Source organism: Chionomys nivalis, chromosome 17 (genome assembly GCF_950005125.1).
Source record: "Chionomys nivalis chromosome 17, mChiNiv1.1, whole genome shotgun sequence".
Lineage (NCBI taxonomy): Eukaryota > Metazoa > Chordata > Mammalia > Rodentia > Cricetidae > Chionomys > Chionomys nivalis.
The window spans coordinates 46,018,588-46,043,545 of NC_080102.1; the positions used below are offsets into that span (position 1 = coordinate 46,018,588).

General features: G+C 49.8%; 2 protein-coding genes across 12 annotated transcripts in view; one reads left to right on the forward strand and one right to left on the reverse strand.

The window, feature by feature from the left end:
- Positions 1-1,059: 1,059 nt before the first annotated feature.
- Dennd6b (DENN domain containing 6B) lies at positions 1,060-23,973 on the reverse strand. Of its 5 annotated transcripts, none has more exons than XM_057792800.1 (24): positions 23,885-23,973; positions 22,661-22,851; positions 20,809-20,906; positions 13,783-13,870; positions 11,862-12,757; positions 9,833-9,871; positions 9,717-9,759; positions 9,163-9,275; positions 8,199-8,279; positions 7,558-7,663; positions 7,395-7,474; positions 7,244-7,306; positions 6,941-6,996; positions 6,038-6,160; positions 5,862-5,957; positions 5,685-5,779; positions 5,489-5,554; positions 5,108-5,172; positions 4,915-5,004; positions 4,751-4,804; positions 4,317-4,426; positions 4,133-4,235; positions 3,972-4,049; positions 1,060-3,892 (listed from the first exon to the last, which is right to left on the reverse strand). In XM_057792800.1, exons 5-24 carry the CDS (start codon positions 12,036-12,038, stop codon positions 3,770-3,772), a joined length of 1,761 nt encoding a protein of 586 aa, XP_057648783.1. In that variant the 5' UTR covers positions 12,039-12,757; positions 13,783-13,870; positions 20,809-20,906; positions 22,661-22,851; positions 23,885-23,973; the 3' UTR covers positions 1,060-3,769. The 5 variants fall into 5 exon arrangements, 3 of the variants coding, with proteins under 3 accessions (XP_057648783.1, XP_057648784.1, XP_057648786.1); XM_057792803.1 differs by having other exon boundaries at positions 1,061-3,892; positions 3,972-4,046; XR_009058499.1 differs by having other exon boundaries at positions 3,828-3,892; positions 4,141-4,235.
- The window catches only part of Ppp6r2 (protein phosphatase 6 regulatory subunit 2), a 95,707-nt gene continuing 94,101 nt past the window's right edge, over positions 23,353-24,958 (forward strand). For all 7 annotated transcript variants that reach the window (XM_057792789.1, XM_057792795.1, XM_057792793.1 and 4 more), the window contains exon 1: positions 23,353-23,577. The gene's annotated coding sequence lies outside the window, so the exon portion shown is untranslated. The remainder of the gene's footprint in view (positions 23,578-24,958) is intronic.

Consider the following 24,958-nt stretch of genomic DNA (forward strand, 5'->3'; position numbering starts at 1 on the left):
CGAGACTAAGGGATAGAGGATAGCCGAGGGAGGTTAGGAGGGGCGGCTGGCGTCTCTAGTGTACCCCGCGTTTCCCCCGGCTCAGAGCCACACTAAAGCGCAATGCTTTGCTTGGTGATTCGCGCCCTGTAGTAATCCGCGCGCCTCGCCTGCTGCAGTTGCTTGCGTCTCCCACCCCACCCCCACCGCCCCGTCATCAGAGGAGTTTGCTAAGGCTGGGCACCACCCCGGGAGTGCCTCAGGCCGAACTGAATGGCGCACGCGGCCCGGCATTAGTGGGTGGCTTCGGCTGGGCCAGACCCTGGCCTCAAGTGTTCCTCTTTTGAGATGGGCGGGGCGCAAGGAACCTCACCACCAGATTGGCAACAGGCGGACCACGTTCTTGCCGTTCCCGATGGTGAGGGCTGCTGGACCTTGATTCTTCAGGATCCTAGCCGCTCAAGTCTCCTACAGAATAGCTGGAACTCTGCCCTTATTGCTCTCCTTTCTAGTCCCCCGGCCCGGCATATCTGGGCCTTACCGACCCCCAAGCCTTCATCTATAAGGTGGGACCGGACCACTCCGTAGGGTTCCTACTTCTGGTCTCCAAGTCACCCATGCTGAGGTCCCATGGATTCGTAACATGGCAATGATCCCACTGTCTCAGAACAGGGTTTGGGACTAGTCCCCAAATCTCAGCTCGTGTCTACCCTGGGATATCTATATCCCCTCCACCAAAACTAGCCTTCCCTGAAGACTGCCTACTTCCTCCTATTTCCTCAGACATCTCCTCCCCAAACTTGGGGGATCTGCCCTAATTCTTAAGCCTTCCCCAACCACAAGACTTTACAAATCTGAGGTCTTCACGGGTTCTCTCTGAGCAAGATGGACTGGCTCCATAGCCAAGCAGTCAGGCTTTATTCACGTTATCTTTTCTCCGCCCACCCCCATGCATACCAAGGGACTCCGAAACACCCAGAGATTCACAGGGCTGCAAACTCTGTGTCAAAAAATTAAGACAAGTATTGTATGACAAAAAGATATTTTAATACCAAAGTTGTGGGAAGGCCAGCCAGTATTCCAAACTGAGTAGGGCTCAAAATAGAAGGCAGGAAGCAGGAGGGTAAAAGAACCCTCCTGTCCTTCCGGTCTGTCCCTGGGGCTGGACGCCTCATGACCTCCACCCAGCCCTCCTAGATCCCCTGAATGCTCACTCACAGATCTCTCCTACTTGCCACAAAAGGGAGCCCTGGGGACCACAGCCTCTTGGATTAGTTTTTCACTATCCAGGCATCCAGGCATCTTAACCATGAGGGACCTTGGGCTTGGGGGGAGGGGAGCGCCTCCTTGTAGCCATCTGTCTTCTTCCCTCCAGGCCCTGTCCTTGGCAGGGACTGGAAGGTTTAAGCCTACTCTGGACCAAAGCCCCTCTAACTCAGAGCTGATCACATCCTGGGAGAGCAAGAGCAGAAGAGGATGCAGCTGGTAGGGGCCCAGGCTGTAAACTACCCAGCAGCCAGAACAAGCCCCTGAAAGGGACTGGAACTTTCCTTGTCCTACACATGTCAGCCTTGGGTCTATGCCCTAGGCAGTGCTGTTGTGTCCACACCCTCCCACCTCCCTTAATCTGTTTCCTGAGTCCCATGTCCAGTGTTCTGGGCATCACCGACTGCCAGGGCAGAAGCTAGTTACAGTCCTAGGTGGATGGTGACTGAGGTCCATGGGAGCCACTCTGAAGTTTACTGTATATCAGCCCTCAGAAAGTGAAAGGAAAACATGAGAAGCACACATTGCAGTGGCATTTGAGATATGCTCTTTAGGGTGGGACCACTAAGACCTGAGGGCCTCAGAACTGGCCACTGTATACTTGGGTAGGAGGCTGGGTATACTAAAGGCACAGTTTCGCAGACTCCAAATGGCTAGCACTCTGCTGTCCCCATAGCCTGGGAGCTCCATCTGTCACAGTGGAAGATGCCACATTTCCGAAGATCCCTAAGAGACCAGGCTTTTGGTGGTGAGGCTGGCACCGCTGTTCCAGCGGGTACTCAGGGTCACTCTTCCTAATGCCAAGGTCTCCACCTCTACCTGCCTCTGCTCAGTTTTCTAACTGGACACCGAGTTAGACTGATCAGCTCACTGTACACCAGCATATCTATCTTGACTGTTTCCTGGTCTGTAAAATGGATACAATGTGACAGGCTATAGGCTGAGGTCAGAGGGGTAAACGAGAGAACACGTACAAAGATCTAGAAACAGGGCTGGCACTGTTTACAATGGACTGACTGCCTTTGTTAGGCCTGGACTTAGCCAGGATCAGTGCAGAAGGGCAAGGCAATACATACTTGAGGGTTTGATCAAAGTAGTCCAAAGAACCCAGAACGGGTTGTAGTCATGCTACATGGGAGCTCTGGAAAAAAGCAAAAGCTCATCGTACAGCTCTGCATCAGCTTACTTTGCCAACACCCCTTAAAGCGTTACAGGGTATACAGCCCGCTCTTTTTAATGCCCCTCTTTCCCTGCTACTGCCTGACACTGCCCAGGGATGTAGCCTCATCTCACAGATTTAGTCTGAGTGGTCAGGAGACCCTCCTACAGGTTTCTGATACTCCACAGGGTCTGGCTGCAACTCTGGTTCCTCATTTTAGTCTGCACCATCCCAAGAGCCCTAATTTTGTGCTGGGTTGCAACATTGCAGCTCATTGTACCAAGCTCGGGCTTGAGGGGTCATTGCACAACAGTATCCAATCCAGGAAGGGGCAAGACAGGGCCAGCAACGACTCCTTCAACATTAAGGTACCAGGCTGTGGTTCCAAATGCCATTTTTACTGCTGGGACCAAAGTAGTTCTAGAAGGGGTGCTGAAACCAGGATACACCCTTAAGGGGGAGGGAGGCCCTTGGCAGCCTTAGGTCCCTGGGATCACAGAGGTTAGCCCTTTCCTACGAAGACCACAGAACAGTACCTCCAAGAAACACCACGGCCTACGAGACCAACTGCACCCTAAGGACAAGACAGCAGAGAATGCAACATTAGGCTATAGCCCAAAGTTTTCGAGCTTCAAGGGGAGGGGCAGACATGAGGGGAAAGCTGGAGTCTCCCTTGGCAGCCTGGGTGAAATGCATGGAGCAGGTGTCCAGGGGGTGTTCCAAGAAAGGGAACAAGGACTGTGGTGAGGACCTAAAAAAAACCAGCCTGAGCTTGCTTTCTGAGTGGGCGCCCAGTCCTATAGCCATTCCTCACTCCCTCATGCTGACCAGTCACAGCAGGAAGGAGATTTAGGTCCTCACAGGACAAAGAGCTTCTGCCTGCTCAAGGAACAGCCTAGGCAAAGTACCCATCACTCCCCAGAAGACAGAATGAGTGGAGTGTAAAGAAGAGGGGCTGGCCCTGGCAGCTGCCTCCCTCTGCTCTGAGCTGGGAAGCATGCTGGGCTAAAGGACCCACAACACAAGGCATCCTGAAGTGTGGGCAGATGGGCGCCAAGAGGGGGCAGGTGGTGAAGGCACCTACATCAGTGAGGGTTACTAGCCCACTCCCACCTCCAGCTGCAGAGGACAGGTGGGGTCCAGGAAGGAACGAGGCAGTGCCAGCACAGAATCCCCCCATAGTCAGGGACCAGACTGTTATTCCAAATGTCATTTTTACTGCTGGGACAGAGGTGGTTCCAGGAGGGGGCTGAAGCTGAGGTAGGAGCCCAAGGCTGGGAGCCCCCAGCTTGGTGGAGGCCTGCCTTCACAGGAGAGGGAACTTGGCAGACTTAGGCCTCCAGGACCACACAAGTTGGCTCTGTCCTAGGGAGGGCACAGGACTGCTTGTAGGTCCTTGGGCAGGGAGCCAATAACTGTATCGATGTACAGCTGAGCCCGCTGCAGTGTCACCTCCTTCACAGGGAGCTGGTGGCCTTGTGCCCGCACCTGGAGGGACAGTGGTAGTAAGGGTGGGCATACTTCTGGCCTGGCAGGTGGAGGCTGGGTAGTAAAGGAGGTTTCTCACCAGCTTTTCTCGAAGTTTCAGGACTAGGTCCACCACTTCCACCTCCGACTTGTCCTTCATCCAGGCCTCAATGTTCTGCTAGGGACATTTCAGGTTCTTCTCACCAGGCTTCCCACCTCCCCTCGGCCTGTACCTATCCCCCTCCCTTTGCCTTCCCTCACCGCCTCACAAATAGCTTCCAGGTGTAGAGCCTCCAGCTTCTGGGCCATCTCTTTATGCCGCTGCCGATACCAGCCATCAAAATGGGGGGACTTGAAAAAACGCCTGTGATGGGCAAGGGGCAGCTGAAGAGCTGGCCTATATGTTTGGGGCACCCACAGCAGCCTGTGCCTGATGTTTTCCCACCTGTAGAGGCCCAGCCAGTCGCCCTTGAGGATGCAGGTGAGCTGGGGTCCCGCGTGTTCCAGGCTACGCAGGAAATCATCCTGGCGGAAGGGGCAGATCTGGGGGGGGCTCTGAGACAAAGTTAACATGAGCTGGGTGTTAGAGAGCACAGGCAGACAGGTCCTACCTTTCAGCAGGATGGAACCCTCCCTCCGGGATGTATCTGAAGATCTTCACCCTATCCTGCTTGGGGCAGATCCCTGGACCACCCTTCAGGAGTTCTGTCAGTATCCCTCCTTGCAGTCCTCATTTCTCTGCCCTGTGTGGGATGCCTGGCAGGCACAAGGTCAACTTCATGCCCTGGTGGCTTTCTGCATCACAGCCACCTTCTCTGTTCCAAGCAGACATTCGTCTTGGGCCTTCCCTTCTTGGTATGGGGACTGAAATGACTCTACCTTCCAGGGTGTGATGCTCTTCTGCAGTGGCATGAGGCTCGCCATGTAGTGCTCCTGGAGGGTGAGGGACAAGGGAAATGTGAGCCACGGGCACTGTCGCAGCCTCTGCTCTCACCACCCTATTTCCCCTCACGCCTACAGCTGGCACACCCTGCCCATCTCACCAGGGGAATGATGAAACTCTGTGTGAGTTCTAGGAGGTGCCGCCTCAGCAGGGCACTTTGTGCGTCCCATGGCCTCTTCTTCTGTACGCCCTGCAACAGGAAGCAGGGAACTGAGTCTCAGTGTTGGCTGATATCCGGCATCCTTCACACCACACCAAGGACCCACATCCAGGCCCTACCCAATAGCCTATACCTTTAGCAGCCGTTTAAGCAGTGCTTTGTCCCGGTGGAGATGGGCAGTATATGAGGTGTAGAGGCCTGACAGGAGGTCAGAGCTGTGGCTGTCCATTCAGCCTCCCTTCCACATTCCCACAGCTCTACTGATGATGAAGATGGTTGTCTGATCTGCCTACAGCCCCATTCCCTCGACAGAACCTGCACATCTTTCACCCATCCGTCCTGAGACTCAAGAGACCTGCTAAAGAAGACAATGTCCCCCCACCTGCCACCACGGGGCCTGAGTAGAAAGAAAAAGAGTCAGACGGCCTGGCCATCCCCACTGGAGGAATCTACCACATCCAGGACAGGCTTTACCAGAGCAGACGGGGCTGCAGCCCAAGGGGGAAGCACAGACCTGGCTTGGTGTCGAGGGTCTTCAGCCGTGAGGGTTTTTTAAGCTTGACTTGCTTAGGAAGGTCCCCTGTGAAATACACAGAGTATCAAGGTTTGGACCCACAACTCTGCCGATGCCTATGGCCTCAGCGGTATTGGATATAGAACCTCACCTTAGGTCCCAAGCCAGTGAGGCTTATAGCCCCTGGTCTTCTCACCTGACATCTTGGGCTCCCCAATTCGGAGGACATGAGGCCAGTGCTGGAGTGTTTTGATAAAGAAAGGGTTTGTGACTCCTAGGACCACGTTTGGTCTAGAGAGAGAAGGAGAGAAGAGGCAGAGAGAGGCCTAAGGGAGGTAGTGTGTGAGGCTGGGAAGGGAGGACATGTACTTACGGAGCCTGTGTTCGTGTTGTGAGCTCCTTGAACTCACTGTCGTGAATGGTGAAGTAGGGGCGGAAGTCACAGCAGAACTTTAGGGGCTGTAGGCAGCTGTGGGGTACGGCAACAAAAAATGTATACGGCTGGGTAACCAAGCACAGCCATGACAGTCTAGTAGGTAAAGTTTGTACCTGGTCAGGGCTAGCACCAGTTCTGAAGAGACATCAGGCGAGGGTGCCAGGACCACGAGGGGCTCCCCAAGGAGCATGAGCTCCCACAGGGTTTGCACATGAGTTAGCACTGGCCGGAAGCACCTGGTTCAGGAGAGCAATTGGGTCAGTCAGGTAGCTCTGTTACAAAGGAGCTGTGGTGCGCACAGAGCACTACCTCTCCCAAAGACAGTAGTAAGGATGGTCCAAGAGCAAGGGATGTCTCAAGTCATCAAAGTTACCCCATGTTCTGACAGACCACCTGAGCTAGTGCTGGCTTAGGGGGCTTGACCTGGACCCTGCCTATGAGGGGCTGCAGATCCAGAGCTCCAGGGAGTCTACCAATCAAGGGCTCTGTTATTCCTATTTCCTCTTATGCCTCCAGACTAAAGTCCTGGTTCCTATTGGGCCCAGAATGGAACAAGATAATCTCAAAGTCCAGGATCCCTTGAAAATCCCTAGAAAGGCACAAAGGGCAGCCTTAGGGAACAAACGTCTCCCTAACAAGCTCTCCGGGCATAGAACTTTCCTGTCCACTGTGTCCATTTTCCGTAAGTCAGACACTTGGGTAAGAGGGCTCCTCAAAGCCGGGCGTGGTGGCGCACGCCTTTAATCCCAGCACTTGGGAGGCAGAGGCAGGTGGATCTCTGTGAGTTCGAGGCCAGCCTGGTCTACAAGAGCTAGTTCCAGGACAGGCTCCAAAACCACAGAGAAACCCTGTCTCGAAAAACCAAAAAAAAAAAAAAAAAAAAGAGGGCTCCTCAAGAATCACTTGGATGAGCAGCCTTTCTTGGCAAGTTGTGCCCTGCATGACATACACACTTGTATGTGTATGACTGTGGGTAGGCTCCCTCAGAGTAGCCTACGGTACCCTACGGGGCTCACCTAAACAGATCCAGTTCATGGACACTAGTGAGGACGACTGGGGCTGGCAGCAGGTTCTGAGAAGTGAAGGGAGTGTAGGTCAGGCCAAGGTGAATGTTCTATCTGATGACAATCCTGCAGCCCCCACCCCATGCTATCCCCCTCCCCCCAGCACAGGCTCCATACAGAAAATGCTGGTCACCACCAGGGCTTTGCCTAGGTTTGGCCACCCACAAAGTAGGCTGGTGAGGCAGAGGCAATAATCACCCAAGCCCAGGGACAAGGCTCAAGCTAAGGCCCAGTTCCTTCTACCCCATCCCCCACCTCTTGGTCACACTGCTTTGGCGGATTGGGTTCCAGCTTGTCCACCCTGGATGGGATGCGCACCTAGGGAGGAAGGAAGCAGCTTCTAGAAAGGGAATAGAGTGTCACCACCACCACCAGCAGCATGGCTTACTCTTCAGCTGGTCCTCACCTGAATGACGACTCCCATGACAGGTAGGTTCAGGGTCTGCCCAGGCACGGGGGCTGGCCATTGGTCAATCTCATTACAAACTGTGGACACAGGTGGCCGATGTCAGAAGCCCTTCCAAGGGACTGAGATGAGACAATGTCGGCCATGTCTGATGACCACTTACCTGCTTCCAGGCAGGGTGCCAGCTTCTCAAAGTATTCAGGGGCGATCAGGCTTAGGAGTGACTGAAACAGCCGGACAAATGGCAGCCGGGACACCAGCACTAAAGACTGTGATGATGCAGGGCCAATCAGAGGGCATTCAGCTACAGGCATCACTCCTCTAATTCAGTAGCTCCTGGCAGCCCTGAAGCCATGCTTACCCAGAGCTGGTCAGGGCAGCACATCCCCACAGAATAGCCTAACTCATGTATCAGGATTGGACAAGAGAAAGCCTGATGTCTACACCCTAAGTTAGTATAGGTAACCATAGGGTAGATAACCCCTGGTGACAAGCAGGGTTAGGACTGTGCCTGGGGCCTACAGAGGCAAATGTGAGCTGGCTAAATTGTCCTCACCCTGACAGTATGAAGACATCAGCAAGACTCGAGGAGCTGGGATATTCAGGGCCCAAGGACAGAAAGGCCTCAAGTGCCATCCTAGGTCAAGAAAGGCTTCAGGAAGAACTGGGCCCCGCGGTGGCTCCTCCTTGGTTTTGCTACCCAGGTGGGCTGCAGGTGGGTGGGCACCCTGGAGGCTCAGAGCTCCTCACTAGCTGTCCCCCAACTGCCCACCATTTGCTACCTCCCAGCAGCAAGCAGCTCACCTTCTGGAAGTAGCCCCTCTTCATGGAGCTGTCCTTCACCTGTCTGAAGTACACATAGCCCAGGTAGTGCGCTGGCTCTCTCTGTAAGGAATGCAGTGTTAAGCCATGCCCTATGCAGGCCATTAACAAGATCCAGGGTGACATACACAGGGGCTGTTAAGGAGGAAACCAAAGGCTGGGCATGGTGGTACATGCCTTTAGTCTAGGCACTCAGGGTTAGGATTGGGAGGCAGAGGCAGGTAGATCTCTATGAGTTCAAGGCCAGCCTGGTTTAAGGAGTGAATTACAGGACAGGCAGGACTACATAGAGAGACCCTGTCTTAAAAAAAAAAAAAAAAAAAAAAAAAAAAATGCCGGGTGGTGGCTCAATGCCTTTATTCCTTAGCACTTGGGAGGCAGAGACAGGTGGATCTTTATGAGTTCAAGGCCAGCCTGGTCTACAGAACTAGTACCAAGACAGCCAGGGCTATACAAAGAAACCCTGTCTTGAATGCCCTCTACAGCAAAAGAAAAGAAAGAAAGCAAACCTAAGAATCCAGGAGATTTAGGAGGCAGCTGTCCGAGACTAGCTCCAGCATTTTCCCTACCACAGCGGGACCTAGGGTTCTCTGGTTCAGAAGGTCTAGGGGACATCTGCTGACACAGAAAGGACTTAGCCAACACAAAAGTGCCTCAAGGTCTCAGGAGGCCCTGCAGGCCTCTGCTCACTGAGCCACGGCTTATTTAGTCACACAGGTGCCTAGCAAGGGCGACATGCTCAACCAGACCAACTTTGCTGATCCTAGTGAGCCGCGAAAGAGCAGGCCCAGGTGGAGACCCCAGCGCACGATCAGAGCCGGGCTCCAGGGCGGAGCCGGGGCACTTCTACTCCACAAGCCCAGGGCTTTAAAGAGGATATTCAGAGCCAGGAGCCAGGAGCCCCTAGTAAAAGGAAAGAAGACAGATGAGACATCCCATTACTCACCTGCAGTGCCAAGGGGGCCTTGCTGTTATAAGGCCTGTCGTCACCATGCCAGAGGCTCTTCTGACCTCCACACTGACGCATGCGGAAACTGAACTGAGTGTCTCCAAGGCATCCTGAAAAGAGGCAGCCCCACCACACATTCGTGAATGGGAGAGACTCTCCTCCCATTGTCGGGGTGAGGGCACAAAGGTAAATGCCCACTCAAGGGAAAACTGACAATTGTTTCCCAACAGACTCCTATCCTGATCCTATACACCACATAAGGGTCTTGGGATGAATCCACACAGAGAACCATCTTCAGTTTCCCTGCAGGAGAGCCTGGCTCAGTTGGCCTGGGACAGGAGAATCTACTACACAATTGCCCAGATCTTTGGCTGTCTATGGGTTTTAGAGAACTTGGCTATCTTGCTGCAGCTGGGGTTTGGTGAAGGTCCATCCTTACAGTGTCTCATCTACTGCTAGCAGCCTACATACCACTGGTCCCATCACTCCACCTTTCGTCCATGACCTTCCAGCCCCCACAGCCAGTGTTCCGGGAGTGTGGGATTATCTACCTGAGTGGGAGTCTGGAAAGGACAGGTAGCAGATGCTGCTTTTCTGAAACAAACAGAGCCCAGTGAGGGTTGGCTCACTCCTGGGGACACCCATTCCCAAGAAGTCCAGAACCTACCTCCTTATCTGTGAGCCGGAAGTCACTCGGATAGACGAGCTGTAGGGGAAGACAGAGCACTTGGTGAATCCGTATCTGCCTGCGGTAACACCGTCCACTAGAACAGCTCAGCGGATGCCATAAGCATGTGTTTGCAAGGGCAGGCTGTCTATCCGGCCCACTTTCTGGCCTGTGACCTCTTTCTGTACACGCTGTCTTACATCAGAACCTCTCCCCCCTCTCTATGACCTCTCTATGACAGGAACCAAAAGCTACAGAGAAACTTTGTCTCAAAAAAAAAAAAAGTATGTGTGGCCGGTTTGGGGTGGTGTACACCTTTAATCCCAGCACCCACTCAGGAGGCAGAAGCAGGTGGATCTCTGAGTTTGCAGCAAGCCTGGTCTACAGAGTGAGTTCCAAGACAGCCAAAGCTACACAGAAGAATCCATGTCTTAAAACACACACACCCCCGCAACAAAAACGAATTATACTTTTCTGTTTAGAAGATTTTAGACCTCGAGCCTCTCAGATCATCTGGGCCATAGCATTTCCCAACCACAAAGGTCCCTTGCAGCAGCTGTCTCAAGGGTCACTTTTCAGCCTTACCTCAGCCATATTCACCACCTCTCAGGCTCTCACAGGTCCCTTTGACATCAGGATCTGCCTCTGAGACACCTCCACCTACAGCAGACCTGCTGTGATGGTCAGTTGCCTTTAGAACACAGACATTATCTTGGCCGGACCTGCCCTGCCAAGGGCTCACTGACTGAGCCTGAGTCACTGAGCCGGAAACATTTTCTTCTTCCTCCTCTTCTCCTATCTTTCTGGTGGTTTTTGTTTTGTTTTCTTTTTTTGTTGAGACAAGGTCTCACTGTGCAGCCCTGGCTGTAACTCATTAAGTTGATTAGGCTGATCTTGAACTCATAGAGATCAGCCTGCCTCTGCCTCCAGAATACTGGGATTCAAGACACGTGCCTGCTATCTTTTTCTCTTTCTTTCTTTCTTTCTCTCTCTCTCTCTCTCTCTCTCTCTCTCTCTCTCTCTCTCTTTCTTTCTTTCTTTCTTTCTCTTTCTTCAGATACTAGTCCGATACTGTAGCTCAGGCTACTCTGGAACTCACTATATAAACCATACTGGCTTCAAACTCATGATCCTGCCTCAGCCTCCTGAACGCTGGGTTTGCATACACCACTATGTCTGGCTGATATTTTCATTTTATCTAGAAGAGAGGCTGCCTTTATGTGTAGGTGGGATGGAGGCCCTCATGCCGGAAGACTACATCAAAAGCCCAAGGCCCTGCCCAGCTGCACACAGCTGGTGACCAGATGCCAAAGGTTGTGAAGAGCTCAAAACAGAGGGGCCAAGCAGGGCCTCACAGGGTCTGGATCTGATTCTAAGTGAAAGATGAATACCATAGGATTTTTAGCAGGAAATTCAGACATGAACTGTGGACGACATTGGAGACTGCGGCAAACACAATGTGAAACCTGGGAGGAGATGCACCCTAAGACTCTGGCTTGAGCAACTGAGGGCAGGAGATATTTTTGCCTCTTTGGGGAAAGGGCCACGAAAAATGTTGCGGAAGATACATTGATGGGTAAGCAGTCAGGCCTTGGAGACTGTCTCTTTCTTGGTCAGGAAAGTGCTCTTAGAACTCTAAAGAGGCTCCTCTTGGAGAGGTGGCAGTCAATGAGAAAGAGGGTTAAGAAAGAGGAGGTCGCTAAGCTAGTCACTAGACCAAAGAAGTGGGGGAAAGGTCAGCCTGAGGATACAACGTATTCAGAGAGGCGCCTAAGAGGACCCTAGACCAAGCAGGAAGACTACAGGCCAGGAGGCCATAGGATGTGCTTCCTGGAGGGTGGGCGCGAGGCATTGAGAAATGACTGGGAGGAAAAAGCAGCTGGGGTGCAGGCAAGGGAAGGGAGGAGCATGGGGGGAGGGGCATCGGGAGAGGAGGGACGTCCGGAGAGGAGGGGCGATGGGAGAGGTTCAGGTCGCAGAAGAAGAGGCACGAGGACAGTTCTGGAGGGTTGACCAGCCCATAGCTTACCTCCAGCGCCTGGCCCAGCTCCAGATCGAAGGTGACCACGCACACGCACTCCAGCCAGGCAGAGAAGCGCGCCCAGGGTATCGCCGAGGCCCGCGCTGCACGGCCGGAGGACGTGGATCTGGCCACGCCTAGTCCTCCGCCAGCTTGCCGAGGCCCGGTATCCACCGGCACCTCCATGGTAGTAGCTCAAGCGATACCCGCACGTTGCGGGGAAACGCAGGGGTTCACCTGGCCTGCCTCGGAGCAGTCGAGCTGCCGCCGCCGCAGGCCAGAAGGTCCCCTGAGCAGCCGCGCGCCCCCTGGCGCCAGAGGAGCTCCCGCCCTGGGGCGTCGGCTAATGTACCAGCGAGAAAGGCCCCAGCCGGTTAGAGGGGTCTAGAGCTGGTGGCACTTCCCGACAGTGGAGGATGCGTGACCCGGGTCCGCCCGTGGAGGGTGGGGGAGATAGTGCGGTTGTCAGTCTGGCCGGCGAGCAATGCTGGTTCTGATATCCCTGGCCTGCATCTGATTCGATGGGACTTTGGGCGTGTGGTGGTGCCTACTAGGGGGGCGTCAGACGTTTTCGCTTTTTCGAATCACGTAGAATTGTATTGGACCACCTAGGGGTATCCACCCCGGCCGAGGGTTGTGAGCTTAATGTTCATTTTGCGTGTCATCGCTACAGGACTTCGTCATCTATAGCATTCACACCAGACAACTGACCAAGCTAGTTATAGACAAACCTCAAAATGAACTCAATCCTTTAAAAGTGTGAAAACCACTTCTGGGTAGTGGTGGCGCAGGCCTTTAATCCCTGCACTCAGAAGGTAGAGGCAGGCGGATCTCTTGAGTTTCGACCTGCATGATCTGCAGAATGAGTTCCAGGACAGCCAGGGCTGCACAGAGAAACACTGTCTCTGCAAAATAAAATAAAACAAGTGTGAAAAAAAAATGTTTGGGCCTGAAGAGATGGCTCAGCGAATAAGTATGCAGGCTGCTTTTCCTGAAAAGTTGGACTTGAGTCTCAGCACCCACATGGCAGCTCACACCTGTAACTGCACTTCCTGCGGATCCGATGCCCTCTTCTGACCACCATGGGCGCCATGAACGCACGTGGTGCACAGACAAACACTCTAAAAACAAATATTTAAAAAAGCACCTCCATGTTTTAAGTTCACAATTTTGTGTCTGAATGTGTAGCCCTTTTGTAATTCCTTGGGGTTCCCTGTCCAAGGTTGGCACCATTGATAGACCACGTCTCCACCCACCCACTCTTTACAACTCTAGCCAAACTGGCATGTCTGCCCTAGACTCACTCCTACTCCAGGCTGGTGTGCCCACTTTCACTAGCAAAGAGGCAGCCTGGCGACCTAATGCTGCTGCCTCTAGGAGTAAAGAAGTTTGCAATCCCTAACTCAGAGGCCAGGTATATAGAAGGGTGAATTTAGAACGAAGAGGCAATGAAGCAGGCGAGAAAGGCAGGGAAATTGGGGAGGGGGCATGAGAAGAGAAATGGAGAGCCTTCCTCCTCCTCCTCCCCACTCCTAGCCTTTTGCCAGTAGAGAAGCAAGAAATCTAGCACAATTAACAACTACTTAAGGTCTTCCTCTTCCCAGCTATAACCTGCAATTTTCCAGAAATCTCATGAGAAACCTGGTTTACAGGGAAAGGACAATAAACTAAATCTCTTGTGTAACCTTAGTAATTTCTGGTTTTGCTTTACCAGCTTGCCATCCAAGGCATTCCCAGAGCTCCCTCACCCATCCTACTTATGGGGAGGGCACATTAGTAATCTTTTGAGACACAACCAAAAAGCCATCAAGATGGGATATATAATCAATGCTAAATAATTATATTGCTCCCTTCCAGAGCCCATAACTATGGATTTATCTTACTGACTGCTCAAGAAGCCTATACCTATATTCTTGGATACCATACTTACTTCAACACACACCCTCATTTGTCCTGGCCTGGGTGGAACTTGATATGTAGACCAGGCGCATCTTGAATTCACAGAGCTCTGCCTGCATCTGTTGGGATTAAAGGCGGCCATTATCACACTTGCATTGTCTCTCTTAACCACTGTGCTTAAGTCTATACTATTTTTTTTTTATTAAGTCCCAGCTCTTATTCTGTTGGAAGTTGGAGCAAAGTGCTGATGGTAATAATGAGAGTGGGAAATATTTAGCTCATGTGTTGCAGTTTTACTCTTCATTGTCTTAGAGTCTTCTTTTTGTCATGGAAAGGCCTGTCATAATCCTTTGTTTCCATTAAAAAAAATAATACCACAAGGACATGTGCTCAACTATGTTCACAGCAGCATTATTTGTCATAGTTGGAACCTGGAAACAACCTAATGCCCCTCGACCAAAGAATGGATATGGAAAATGTGGTACATTTACATAATGGAGTACTACACAGCAGAAAAAATAATGACATCTTAAAATTTGCAGGCAAATGGATGGAGCTAGAAAACATTATACTGAGTGAGGTAACCCAGACCCAGAAAGATAATTATTATATGTACTCACTCATAAGTGGTTTTTAAACATAAAGCAAAGAAAACCAGCCTATAATTAACAATCCCAGAGAACCTAGACAACAAAGAGGACCCTAAGAGAGACATACATGGATCTAATCTACATGGGAAATAGAAAAAGACAAGATCTCCTGAGTAAATTGGGAGCATGGGGTTCATGGGAGAGGGTTGAAGGAGAGGGGAGAGGAAGGGAGGAGAGCAGAGAAAAAAATGTAGAGCTCAATAAAATCAATAAAAAATTAAATAAAAAATAAACTCAAATTCTGCCTCATAAAATGGCTAGTCTCGAAATGTTATTCTTTGTCAAAGCCACAAATTCAAGTCTGGTTTTAGCTGAGATCCCTAAAGGTCTAGAACTTAGGCTACTGAGCATGGCAGTATAACAATATCTATATCTATATATTATACTATATATTTTAGGTGTTTTTATTTTTTAAGCATTTAAGCCTTTCTTTCAAAATTACTGTCTTAGACTAGGCTTCAGCAACAATCTCCAAGTCTGTTTTTTCTCTGGGGGGTTGGGGGGTTGAAGACAGGGTTTCTCTGTGTTAGCCCTAGTTGTCTTAGAACTTGCTTGTAGACCAGGCCAGCCTTGAACTCAGAAATCCACCTGCCTCTGCCTCCCAAGTGCTAGGATAAAAGGCGTCCCAGCTTTAATCTCCAAGTCTTAAATGGTTTTTCCATTCACGTGAACTCCTGGGAAGGCCAAGTGGACCGTTGGAGCACATATCAAAGTGGAAAAGAATAGAAAGGTTTCCCCCACACCTTTTTGTCACCATTGCTGGTCATTGCCTTTTTTTTTTTTTTTTTTTTTTTGGTTTTTTGAGACAGGGTTTCTCTGTGGCTTTGGAGCCTGTCCTAGAACTAGCTCTTGTAGACCAGGCTGGTCTCGAACTCACAGAGATTCACCTGCCTCTGCCTCCCAAGTGCTGGGATTAAAGGCGTGCGCCACCACCGCTCGGCTGGTCATTGCCTTTTAACTGCCTAAAAACTACGCGCTTGCAGTCCATCTGCCAAGTAGTCATGAGGTTCCAAGCAGGATGGGAGCGGATGGTTATTTATAAGCTACAAAATCATTACCTTTTTAAATTACCACATTGTGTTGAGCTGAAGAGAATTATTTTATAAATAAGAAAACTGCTACCAACAGCTCAGTCATTCAAAGCCCATTTTGCCCACCTGCAGCATGCCAGAAAGGACTAACTTTGCAAGTGGAGATGAGAGTCAGTCTCAACTCTGACCCCCCCCCCCCGGTAGAGAGTTTGGTAGGTATCTTATTGGTGGTAACTTGGGAAATAGAAGTGGGGTGATTCATGCTTGTGTAGTTAACATCAAGTCACTCTCAGGATTCACAGGTCAGAGGTGTTATCTGCACCTTTAAAGTTGGTGCTTATCTTAGGTTTTAAAAAATATTATCTCATTTTATGTGTACACGTGTTTGGTCCACATGTATGTGTATCATGTATGTGCCTGGTGTTTGCAGAGGCAAGAAGAAGGTGTCAGATCTCCTCAGACTGAACTTACAGATTGTTGTAAGATGAGAACTGAACCCATGGCCTCTCTGCAAGAACAGTGAATGCTCTTACTGAGCCATTTCTCCAACCCCTCCTACTAATTATTTATTCTGTTTTGTTTTGTTTCTTTTTTTTTTTTTTTTTCGGTTTTTCGAGACAGGGTTTCTCTGTGGTTTTGGAGCCTGTCCTGGAACTAGCTCTGTAGACCAGGCTGGTCTCAAACTCACAGAGATCCGCCTGCCTCTGCCTCCCAAGTGCTGGGATTAAAGGCGTGCGCCACCACCGCCCGGCTTGTTTTGTTTCTTGAGGCAGAGTTTCTCTGTGGATTAGTCTTGCTGTCCTGGAACTCACTCTGTAGACCAGGCTGGCCTCAAGCTCACAGAGATCCACCTGCCTCTACCTCCCAAGTGCTGGGATTAAAGGGGTACAGCACCAAGCCCAGGAAATTTTAATTACCTTCATGTGTTTATTCTTATTTTTATTTATTTGACTTTTCAAGACAAGATTTCTCTGTGTAACAGCAGTCTTGACTATCCTGAAACTTGTTTTGTAGACCAGGCTGCACTTGAACTCACTGAGGTCTGCCTGCCTCTGCCTCCCAAGTGCTGAGATTAAAGCCAACACTACCTGGCAAGTGTTATTCATTTTTATTTTATTTTTTAATGTTTTATTTTATTTTATTTTACTTTATATTTGAGACAGGGTTTCACTGTCATTTTAGAGCCTGTCCTGGAACTAGCTTTTGTAGACCAGGCTGGCCTCAAACTCACAGAGATCCGCCTGCCTCTGCCTCCGGAGTGCTGGGATTAAAGGCGTGCACCACCACTGCCCAGCCCTCATTTTTATTTTTGACATAAGATCTTGCTACATAGTCCAAACTAATCTCAAATTCACAATCTTCTTGTCTGCATCTCCTGAGTGCTGATTACAGACATACACCATGATGCCTGAAGATCCACTTAGATCAACTTAAAAGACAGCTGTAGGCATTGACACACTCGTCCTAAGAACTGTATTATTGGTGAGGTGTGGAGCACATGTTTATAGTAATACTAGCACTTGGGAGGCTGAGACAGGATTAACTAGAGTTCAGGACCATCCTAAACTACAATGATACCATTCTAAAAGCATTAACAACAAACAACTATGTTGTTCATGGGTTTACCCTTAATTAGCATTTGTTTTCGAGATTTTTTTCCTTTTAAGTAAAATGAATACATATTTAGTTTTTTGAGAGAGGGTTTCTCTGTGTTGCCCTGTTGTCCTGGAAGGCTGTCCTCGAACTCACAGAGCATTTCCTGTCTCTGCCTCCCGAGTGTTGGGATTAAAGCTGAGTGGGCCACTACCGCCTGGCATGAATATATATTAAAATGCATGAAGCTTCAGTGAATTTGACAAATGAACCAAATCAGTCAAACTGGGTAACCCAAGCACTAGTAAGATATAAAAAGTTGCCAGCTGGTTCGAGGCCAGCGTGGTTTACAGGGTGAGTTCCAAGACAGTCAAGACTGTTACACAGAGAAACCCTGACTCAAAAACAAGCAAACAGGCCGGGCGGTGGTGGCGCACGCCTTTAATCCCAGCACTTGGGAGGCAGAGTCAGGCGGATCTCTGTGAGTTCGAGACCAGCCTGGTCTACAAGAGCTAGTTCCAGGACAGGCTCCAAAACCACAGAGAAACCCTGTCTCGAAAAACCAAAAAAAAAAAAAAAACAAAAACAAAAACCAAAAAAAAAACCAAGCAAACAAACTAAAAAAGCCTTATGAATTTTGTATGTTAGACAAGTAATGGGATAAAGCCCATTATTCTTGGTACACAACCCTTCTTATATGTTACTGAATTTTACTCTGGGACACTTCATTAGTTTCTGTGCCGTTAGATGACCTCTGGCTTATGTACTCTTTGAACTGTGCTATAATGCAGTCTTTATAAACATGTATTAATTGTACAAAGTAACTTTTTTTCTTGATTCAGGGTGTCATGTGGGCAAGGGTGGCCTTTATCTAAGGCCGCTGAGAATGACCTTGAACTCCTGATCCTCCTGGCTGTACTTATCAACTGTTGAGATTATAGGTACGCACCATTTCACTATCCCTGCCAAATTAGTGGTTTTCCCGTGATATTTTCATATATCTATATGTCATGTTAGCTCACACTTAACTCCTCTCCATCTGTTCTCCCCCTGGCATCCTTCCCAGTCTCTAATAGTCTCTCTTCTGCATTCAGATCATCATTTTAAAAACTTCTGCTTATGAAAGAATGCATATAGCCAGACACATACCTTTAATACCAGCACTTGAGAGGCAGAGGCAGGTGGATCTCATTGAGTTCTGGGTCAGCCTGGTCTACAAAGTGAGTTCCAAGACTACACAGTGACTGAAAAAGATGCAGATGACACCTGTCTTTTAGGGTCCAACTGAATTGGTATGCTGTTTTCTAGTTGGTCACCTTTTCTTCGTTATGGTCAATGGTCCATTGTATGGTCAATACTGAGCCTTCTCCCAAGCCCCAACCCATATATTCTTTGCTCATTCACCTGTCAATGGGGATTTAGCTGATTTTATATTTTGGCGGCTCTGAAGAGTTCCACAATGAATGTGGAAGTGCCAGCAATATTGTGGTGACTCCACACTTTCCGCCTATACCCAGGAAGAGTATAGGTGTATCTGCAATGTGTTTTCTCTTTGATGTGGCTGGGAATGTTTTTAGCTCACCCTCATTTTCATTTTTTTTTTCCCCCAAAACGAGACAGGGTTTCTTCAGGTAGCCCTGGCTGTCATGGAACTTGTTCTGTAAATCATGCTGGCCTCAAACTCACAGAGATGCATCTGCTTTTGCCTCCCTGGTACTGGGATTAAAGATGTACACCACTGCCACCTGCTAGCTCATCATCATTAAAAAATAAATTGTGTGTGTGTGTGTGCGCGTGCACGCTCAGTCAAGCTTGAATTCTGTCCTCTCTCTTTCTTCCTTTCTTTATAAAGATTTTTTTATGTGTATGTATGTATCTGTATGAGTATATGCCACATGGATGTGAGTATGACTGGTGTTGAATCCTTAGAACTGGAGTTACAGATGGTTGTGAGCTGACATGTGGTGCTGTTGATCAAACCCAGATCCTCTGGAAGAGCAGCCAGTGCGGTTAATCACTGAGTCATTTCTCCCGTCCCTTGGCCTGGTTTTTTATGTAGGTTTTGGGGTTCGAACCCAGGACCTCATGCTCACACGTGAGTCAGTAATCATTTTACTGACTGAGCTATCCTCCCAGCTTTTCACTTTCAGTTTTTGAAGGATAGTTTTGCCGGACATAGGGTTTTTCTCTGACAGGTTTTATTTTTCCTTCACACTCTGGAGGTTATTTTATCACTTCCTTGATCTTTTATGAGCCCTTAGCTATAAACTTTATTGTTGTTCCCTTAATGTTGGTGAGTCATTTTTTTTTCTACTTTCATGGCTTTTCTGTTTGGCCCCCAGCAATTTGATAATGGTGTATATAAGCATGGTTCTACCCACATTCGTCTTTTCTAGAGATTCTGGTTTCTGGGTCTGTCTTGGCATAGAGACGCAGGGGCTCTCGAGGGAAGGACAACACAGCCACCGCTAGTCCTGTTCTGAGGTGCTCTGAGGCAGTGCTCATTTTATATCATAGCTTTTCTTCCTCCATTTTATTGTTGAACAACTTTTTTATTTAGTGCTCTTAGGGATAGAGCTTACTCTATTTGGCCCTTTTGTGTCAAAAATACTTACCTTTGTTCTAGGTATTTTGTGTACATCATAAATGGTTAAAGACAATTCATGCTGGTTATATACTGCACCAATTGCAAAAAGAAGGAATATAGTAGCTTTGCATATTTTTCATCGTTTGTTATATATTTGCACATACTTTTTTTTCTCTTAAAAATACAAGCTTTGGGCCGGGCGGTGGTGGCGCACGCCTTTAATCCCAGCACTCGGGAGGCAGAGACAGGCGGATCTCTGTGAGTTCGAGACCATCCTGGTCTACAAGAGCTAGTTCCAGGACAGGCTCCAAAACCACAGAGAAACCCTGTCTCAAAAAACAAAAAAAAACAAAAAAAAAAAAAAAAAAAAATACAAGCTTTGCCAGGCAGTGGTGGCACACACCTTTAATCCCAGCACTTGGGAGGCAGAGGTAGGCGGATCTCTATGAGTTCGAGGCCAGCCTGGTCTACAAGAGCTAGTTCCAGGACAGACTCCAAAGCCACAGAGAAACCCTGTCTCGAAAAACAACAACAACAACAACAAAAAACAAAAAACAAAACAAAACAAAAAAAAACCCAAGCTTTTAGATGTTAACATCACTATTTAGTGTCAGCATAAGAAACTTTTCAGTGGGCTAGCAACTACTTGAAGAATAATCAAAGTAGACAGTGATAGGTATAACGACTTCTGGAAGTGTACATAATCTCATTTTTAGGGAAAGAGCAGGTATTACACTACAGGACAAATTTTCAAAGTTACATTTATTTACTATTTGTGAGTGTGTTTGTGCCTGCTACTGAGCTCATATGGATGTCAGAGGACAACTTGTAGCAGTCAATTCTCTCTTTCTTTCTTTCTCTCTCTCTCTCTCTCTTTTTTTTTTTTGGACAGGGTTTCTATGTATAACAGTTCTGGCTGTCTTTGTAGATCAAGCTGGTCTTGAACTCACAGAGATCCACCTGCCTCTGCCTCCCGAGAGCTGGGATTAAAGGCGTGCACAACAGTGCCGGCTAGTTCTATCTCTCTACCACATGGGCTCTAGGGATAAATTCAGATGGTCAGTTTGGGAGTGATTGACTTTACCCACTGAGCCATCTAGCCAACCCCAAGAGCAATATGGCCGGCTAAAAATGTAGCTGTTCTGTTGTGGTATAGAAGGATGTCCACAGAGTTGACTGTCCAGTTTTCTACTTACCACATCAGCTCCAGGTCCACTTTCATCCAGCACACTAACTTCCGACAGGAGACACTGGCTTTCCATGGGCACTCTCTACCTTGCTCCTGTTGCCAGGGCTATGGGAAGGATATGCATTATTCTCATTCCCATCAGGTACTGGTACTTCCCTCTGACTGCTACCCCTGTGAGTAGTTCCCAGTGATGCTCACAGGCACCTCAGGGGTTAGTTTGCATCTTTGCTTGCTCTCTGGAAGATGTATTTCTTTATAAGCTCTATTCTGCAGTGCATGGCAGTTGGTTCTACCCAGGAAGCTCAGGACAGCCCAGGGAATGTCTCTGTCTTCAGCAGGGATGCCGCTGCCAAACTTTTCTAAGAAAGAATGAATTCCCACTGGGAGAATAAACTCTCTTTAAGATTTTCCTTTCTTGACTATAGTTTTCTTTCTTCATAATAATCCTATAACTGATAATTTTATAATGAACTTCCCCCCATTGAAATCACTGTGTGGTTTCAGGTCTCTTTAGTGGATATGACTAGTGAGTGATACCACTGGGAAGGAGAAAAGGCCAGACAGGAGAGGAGGCTGTGAAGTTAGTGCCCTATAAGCTTGAGGCTTTAAACAGAGCAGTCGGGGAGGCCCTCACAGAGGTGGAGGAGGCAATGAGCAGGTCTGAGGCGAGACAGCAAGCATAGCAATAACAAGAGGAGATGCCTGAAAAGATACAGACTACACTGTGAGCAATTGACCCGGGGCAGGAGGTTATCATGACTGAAGCTAAATGAAATGAGTAGATAAAGTGAGATCACATCACAAATAGCTCTGTGGGCAACAGCAAGGATTCTTGCTTTCATCTTGGGTGAGACAGCAAGCCCTGAGGTCATAGATCTGATCTGACTTATTTTAATAGGTTCCTTTTGAACCCCATGCCGAATGGCCTACAGCAAGTCCTCCAGGATAAAAGTAGGGGGCCCATCTAGACTGCTTTGTGTTAGACAAGAGAAACTGGCCTTACAGGTTAGATATTGAAGTGAAAGGTACAGTAGGTTTGCTGATGAATTCTGTGTGGGTTTGAAAGGAGCAGGGCAATGCCACAAGTTCAAGGCCAGCCAGAGCAACTTCTCAAAACCTTAAGTCCAAAATAAGTAAACAAACAAAGGTCTCCCGTGGTCTAGGCTGCCCTTGAACTCCAAGTCACAGCCCAAACCAGTCTTGAACTACTGATCCTCCTGCCTCAATCTCCCAAATGTTGGGACTAAACGCCTAGCCTAGCTCAAAATTAGAAAAAGAAAAGAAAAAAAAGAAAGAAAGAAAGAAAGAAAGAAAGAAAGAAAGAAAAGAGAAGTGCTGGACATGCAGCTCGGCAGCACCGTGCTTGCAAAAATGGAGTGTGTGTGTGTGTGTGTGTGCGCACGCGCGCGCTAGTGAAGGGTGCATAGAGCTGTTGCTGAATCACGAACTCTGGCCTGGGCACAAAAATAGTGCAGGGTTGCACCTGCTCACTGCTGCGGTTTTTAAGACTATGGGTCATCTCCTGTATTTGGTACCCCAGTAAAAGTACCGGTTCTGTAGCACTTTCAGTTTCTGTATTCAGGGTAAATCTTACCAAAGTCACTTTCAGTCAGTGTGGTCTGGGAAAAACTGTGCTGCGGACCACCGCAAGAGACCTTGGCGTGAACCCAGGTGTCTCCAAATTTGCTTTCTAGACCAGGGAACGAAAACACTTTCTTTTTCACAAACAGTGTCTCTTTGGCGCCCTCTGCTGAAGAAGCACAGCAGTACCACCTCAAAGGCAAAATACTTGAAGGGCCCAGAAGCCCTCACCCCAACCCTCTTCAGACGTTGTTCACTACGCAGCAGTCCTAACTTACCAGGAACTCGCTGGGTTGGCCAGGCGGGCCTCGAACTGACAGAGATTTCCCCCTGCCTCTGGAGTGCTGGGATTAAAGACGTGTGCCACTACGTCCGGAGCGACAATGTTTTGCTTGCCCTCCTGCTTTGGTCTCCCAAGTGCACCACTCGCGCCGGGTTGTATTTTTGTACAGCACTGGTGAACTTGCAGCTGAAAGGCAGTGAGTTCATAACTATCATGTGCTGACATTCCTTACATGTTTCGTCTCTATTTTTAATATTTTCCCACGGCTTACCCTGCCACCGGAAATCAGTCTAATTTTCATTTGAACTAATTCCAACCCATGTTAGATGAACACGTATGCAACATGTACGGGGGCACTCAGAAAAAGAAAAAGTAGGGCTGTTCGCTGCCCACTTCAGAAACAGGGCGGAGAGGAGATCTGCGCACCCACCCAAGCAGGCCACAGCGCGCCGCTGCTCTTGGGTAACTGAAGATGTCCAGGGAACTTAGCACAGCCAGCTCGATCGCGGAGACTTCTCAGGACCGACAGCCCCAGAGGCCGCGACGTTCCAGAGCCTTCGGCCAGACCCCAGCAGGGAGCCGCGACTCGGCCCCGCCTCCGATGGCCCCGCCCCCGGGGCGCGCCCGCGCCCCGACCCCGTCCGCGCGCGCAGCCCTGCGCGGAAGCGGGTCCCCGGAGCGCGCGCGCTCTCGCCGCCGCCATTTTGGAGCGATCTCGCCCGCGGCCCCGAGCCGGTCCCGAGCGGGTCCCGAGCCTCCCGCCGGCTGCGCCCGAGTTCGAAGGCGCCGCGCCGCGGGGCCGGGCCCATGTGCGTGCGGCCCTCTCCAGGCCGTCCGCACTTCACCTCTGCGAGCGTCCTTGCCTCCCTCGCGCCTTGGAGGAGCCGCCGCGACCCCCAGGCTGCGGGGCAGGTGAGTGCGGCCGCGCGCCCGCTGCTTCCTCGGGCCCGGGAAGAGGAGGGGATCCCCCTCCCCCTTCCCCGTCAGTCCGCGTCCGGCTGTCACTCAGCACCTGCAGTCGGCGCCCAGTCAGTGGATCGGCGCCTTTGTCACCCTGCGCTTCGTCGGGGGGTCAGCGCCTCCGCCAGTCTGCTCGCTTGTCAGCCAGTCAGCCAGCACTCTCCACTCGGGTCATTCATTCATTCATTCATTCATTCCTCCCTCCCCATTCCCCCAGCTAACCCTTCCTGTCCGTCAGCCCCCTTCTTAGCTAACGTACCCTCTCGTGTCTGTCAGTGGTCGGCCAGTTTCCCCGCTCTCAGAACCGGTCTCAGCCTGTCAGGGGCCTCCTTGTCCACCTCCCAGCCGGGCCCCTCCCCTCTGTTGACGCCTGTAAAGGTGTGACGGAGCTTGGATATAGGGTGGGGGGAGTCGTCAGTGTTCCCTCTCATTGAGACACCTTCCTCCTCGTTGGCCTGCCGCTGGTGACCTTTCCACCAGCGTCCCCTGCCACTCTCCTCCCCGCCAGTGCCCACTGCCGAGCCCCGACTTTGTTTTCGTCACCTATTTCCATCTCACTCTTCTTCCAGTCGTTCCCCAGTTGTCATCCGTCACCCACTGCCGTTCTGTCACTTTCCCTGCCCCCCATCACCTCTTCCTTCTCTCATACTCTTCTCTAAGCTCCTTCCATTAGGGAACCTCTTTACCTGCTCGCTACTTAGGGTCCTGGCGACTGACAACCTGGTTAAGGACTGATTCCAGTTTATTCCTGATCTATTGTCATTCACCTCTGTCTGTCACTTTTTCTAGCTCTCGCCTTGCTCCGTAGTCCCCCTCCCCCCCAGTTTGTCTCCATTCTCATCCACCTTGTCCCCAGGCCATAATTCAGACTGTTAGACTTTCACTCACTGTCAACTATGCCCTACTTGACAGTGCTGCTGACTTCTTAGTATTTCATCCCCACTCCCTTTTTTCTTTTTTCCTGACACAGGGTTTCTCTGTGTAGCCCTGGCTGCCCTAGAACTTGCCCCATAGATCAGGCTGGCCTCGAACTCAGAGATCTGCCTGCCTCTGCCTCCCAAGGGCTGGGATTAAAGGTGTGTGCCACCACTGGCTTCATTGCCCATTCTTATCTGTTCAAGTTGTTTCCTCTTTCTCTGTTTTATTTGAAACAAGGTCTTGCTATATACCCTTGGCTATGTAGACCAGGCTGGCCTCAAACTCACAGAGATTTGCCTGCCTCTAACTGGGATTAAAAGTTTTTTTTCTACCAAGTCTATTAATCTCTTGATGTCTTTTCCCTTCTGGGTCTTCCCCCTGACATCTCTAATTCTCATGTTAAGCTAAGATCTTG

What these genes read in the sequence shown, in the direction of transcription:
- Dennd6b (XM_057792801.1), bottom strand. Translation starts at nt 12,038, where the DNA reads ATGGAGGTGCCGGTGGATACCGGGCCTCGGCAAGCTGGCGGAGGACTA. An exon ending in AGCTGGGCCAGGCGCTGGAG is followed by an intron (nt 9,872 to 11,861) that starts GTAAGCTATGGG and finishes CTTCCCCTACAG; the next exon opens with CTCGTCTATCCGAGTGACTT. An exon ending in GACCCTCGACACCAAGCCAG is followed by an intron (nt 5,173 to 5,488) that starts GTCTGTGCTTCC and finishes ACCTCCTGTCAG; the next exon opens with GCCTCTACACCTCATATACT.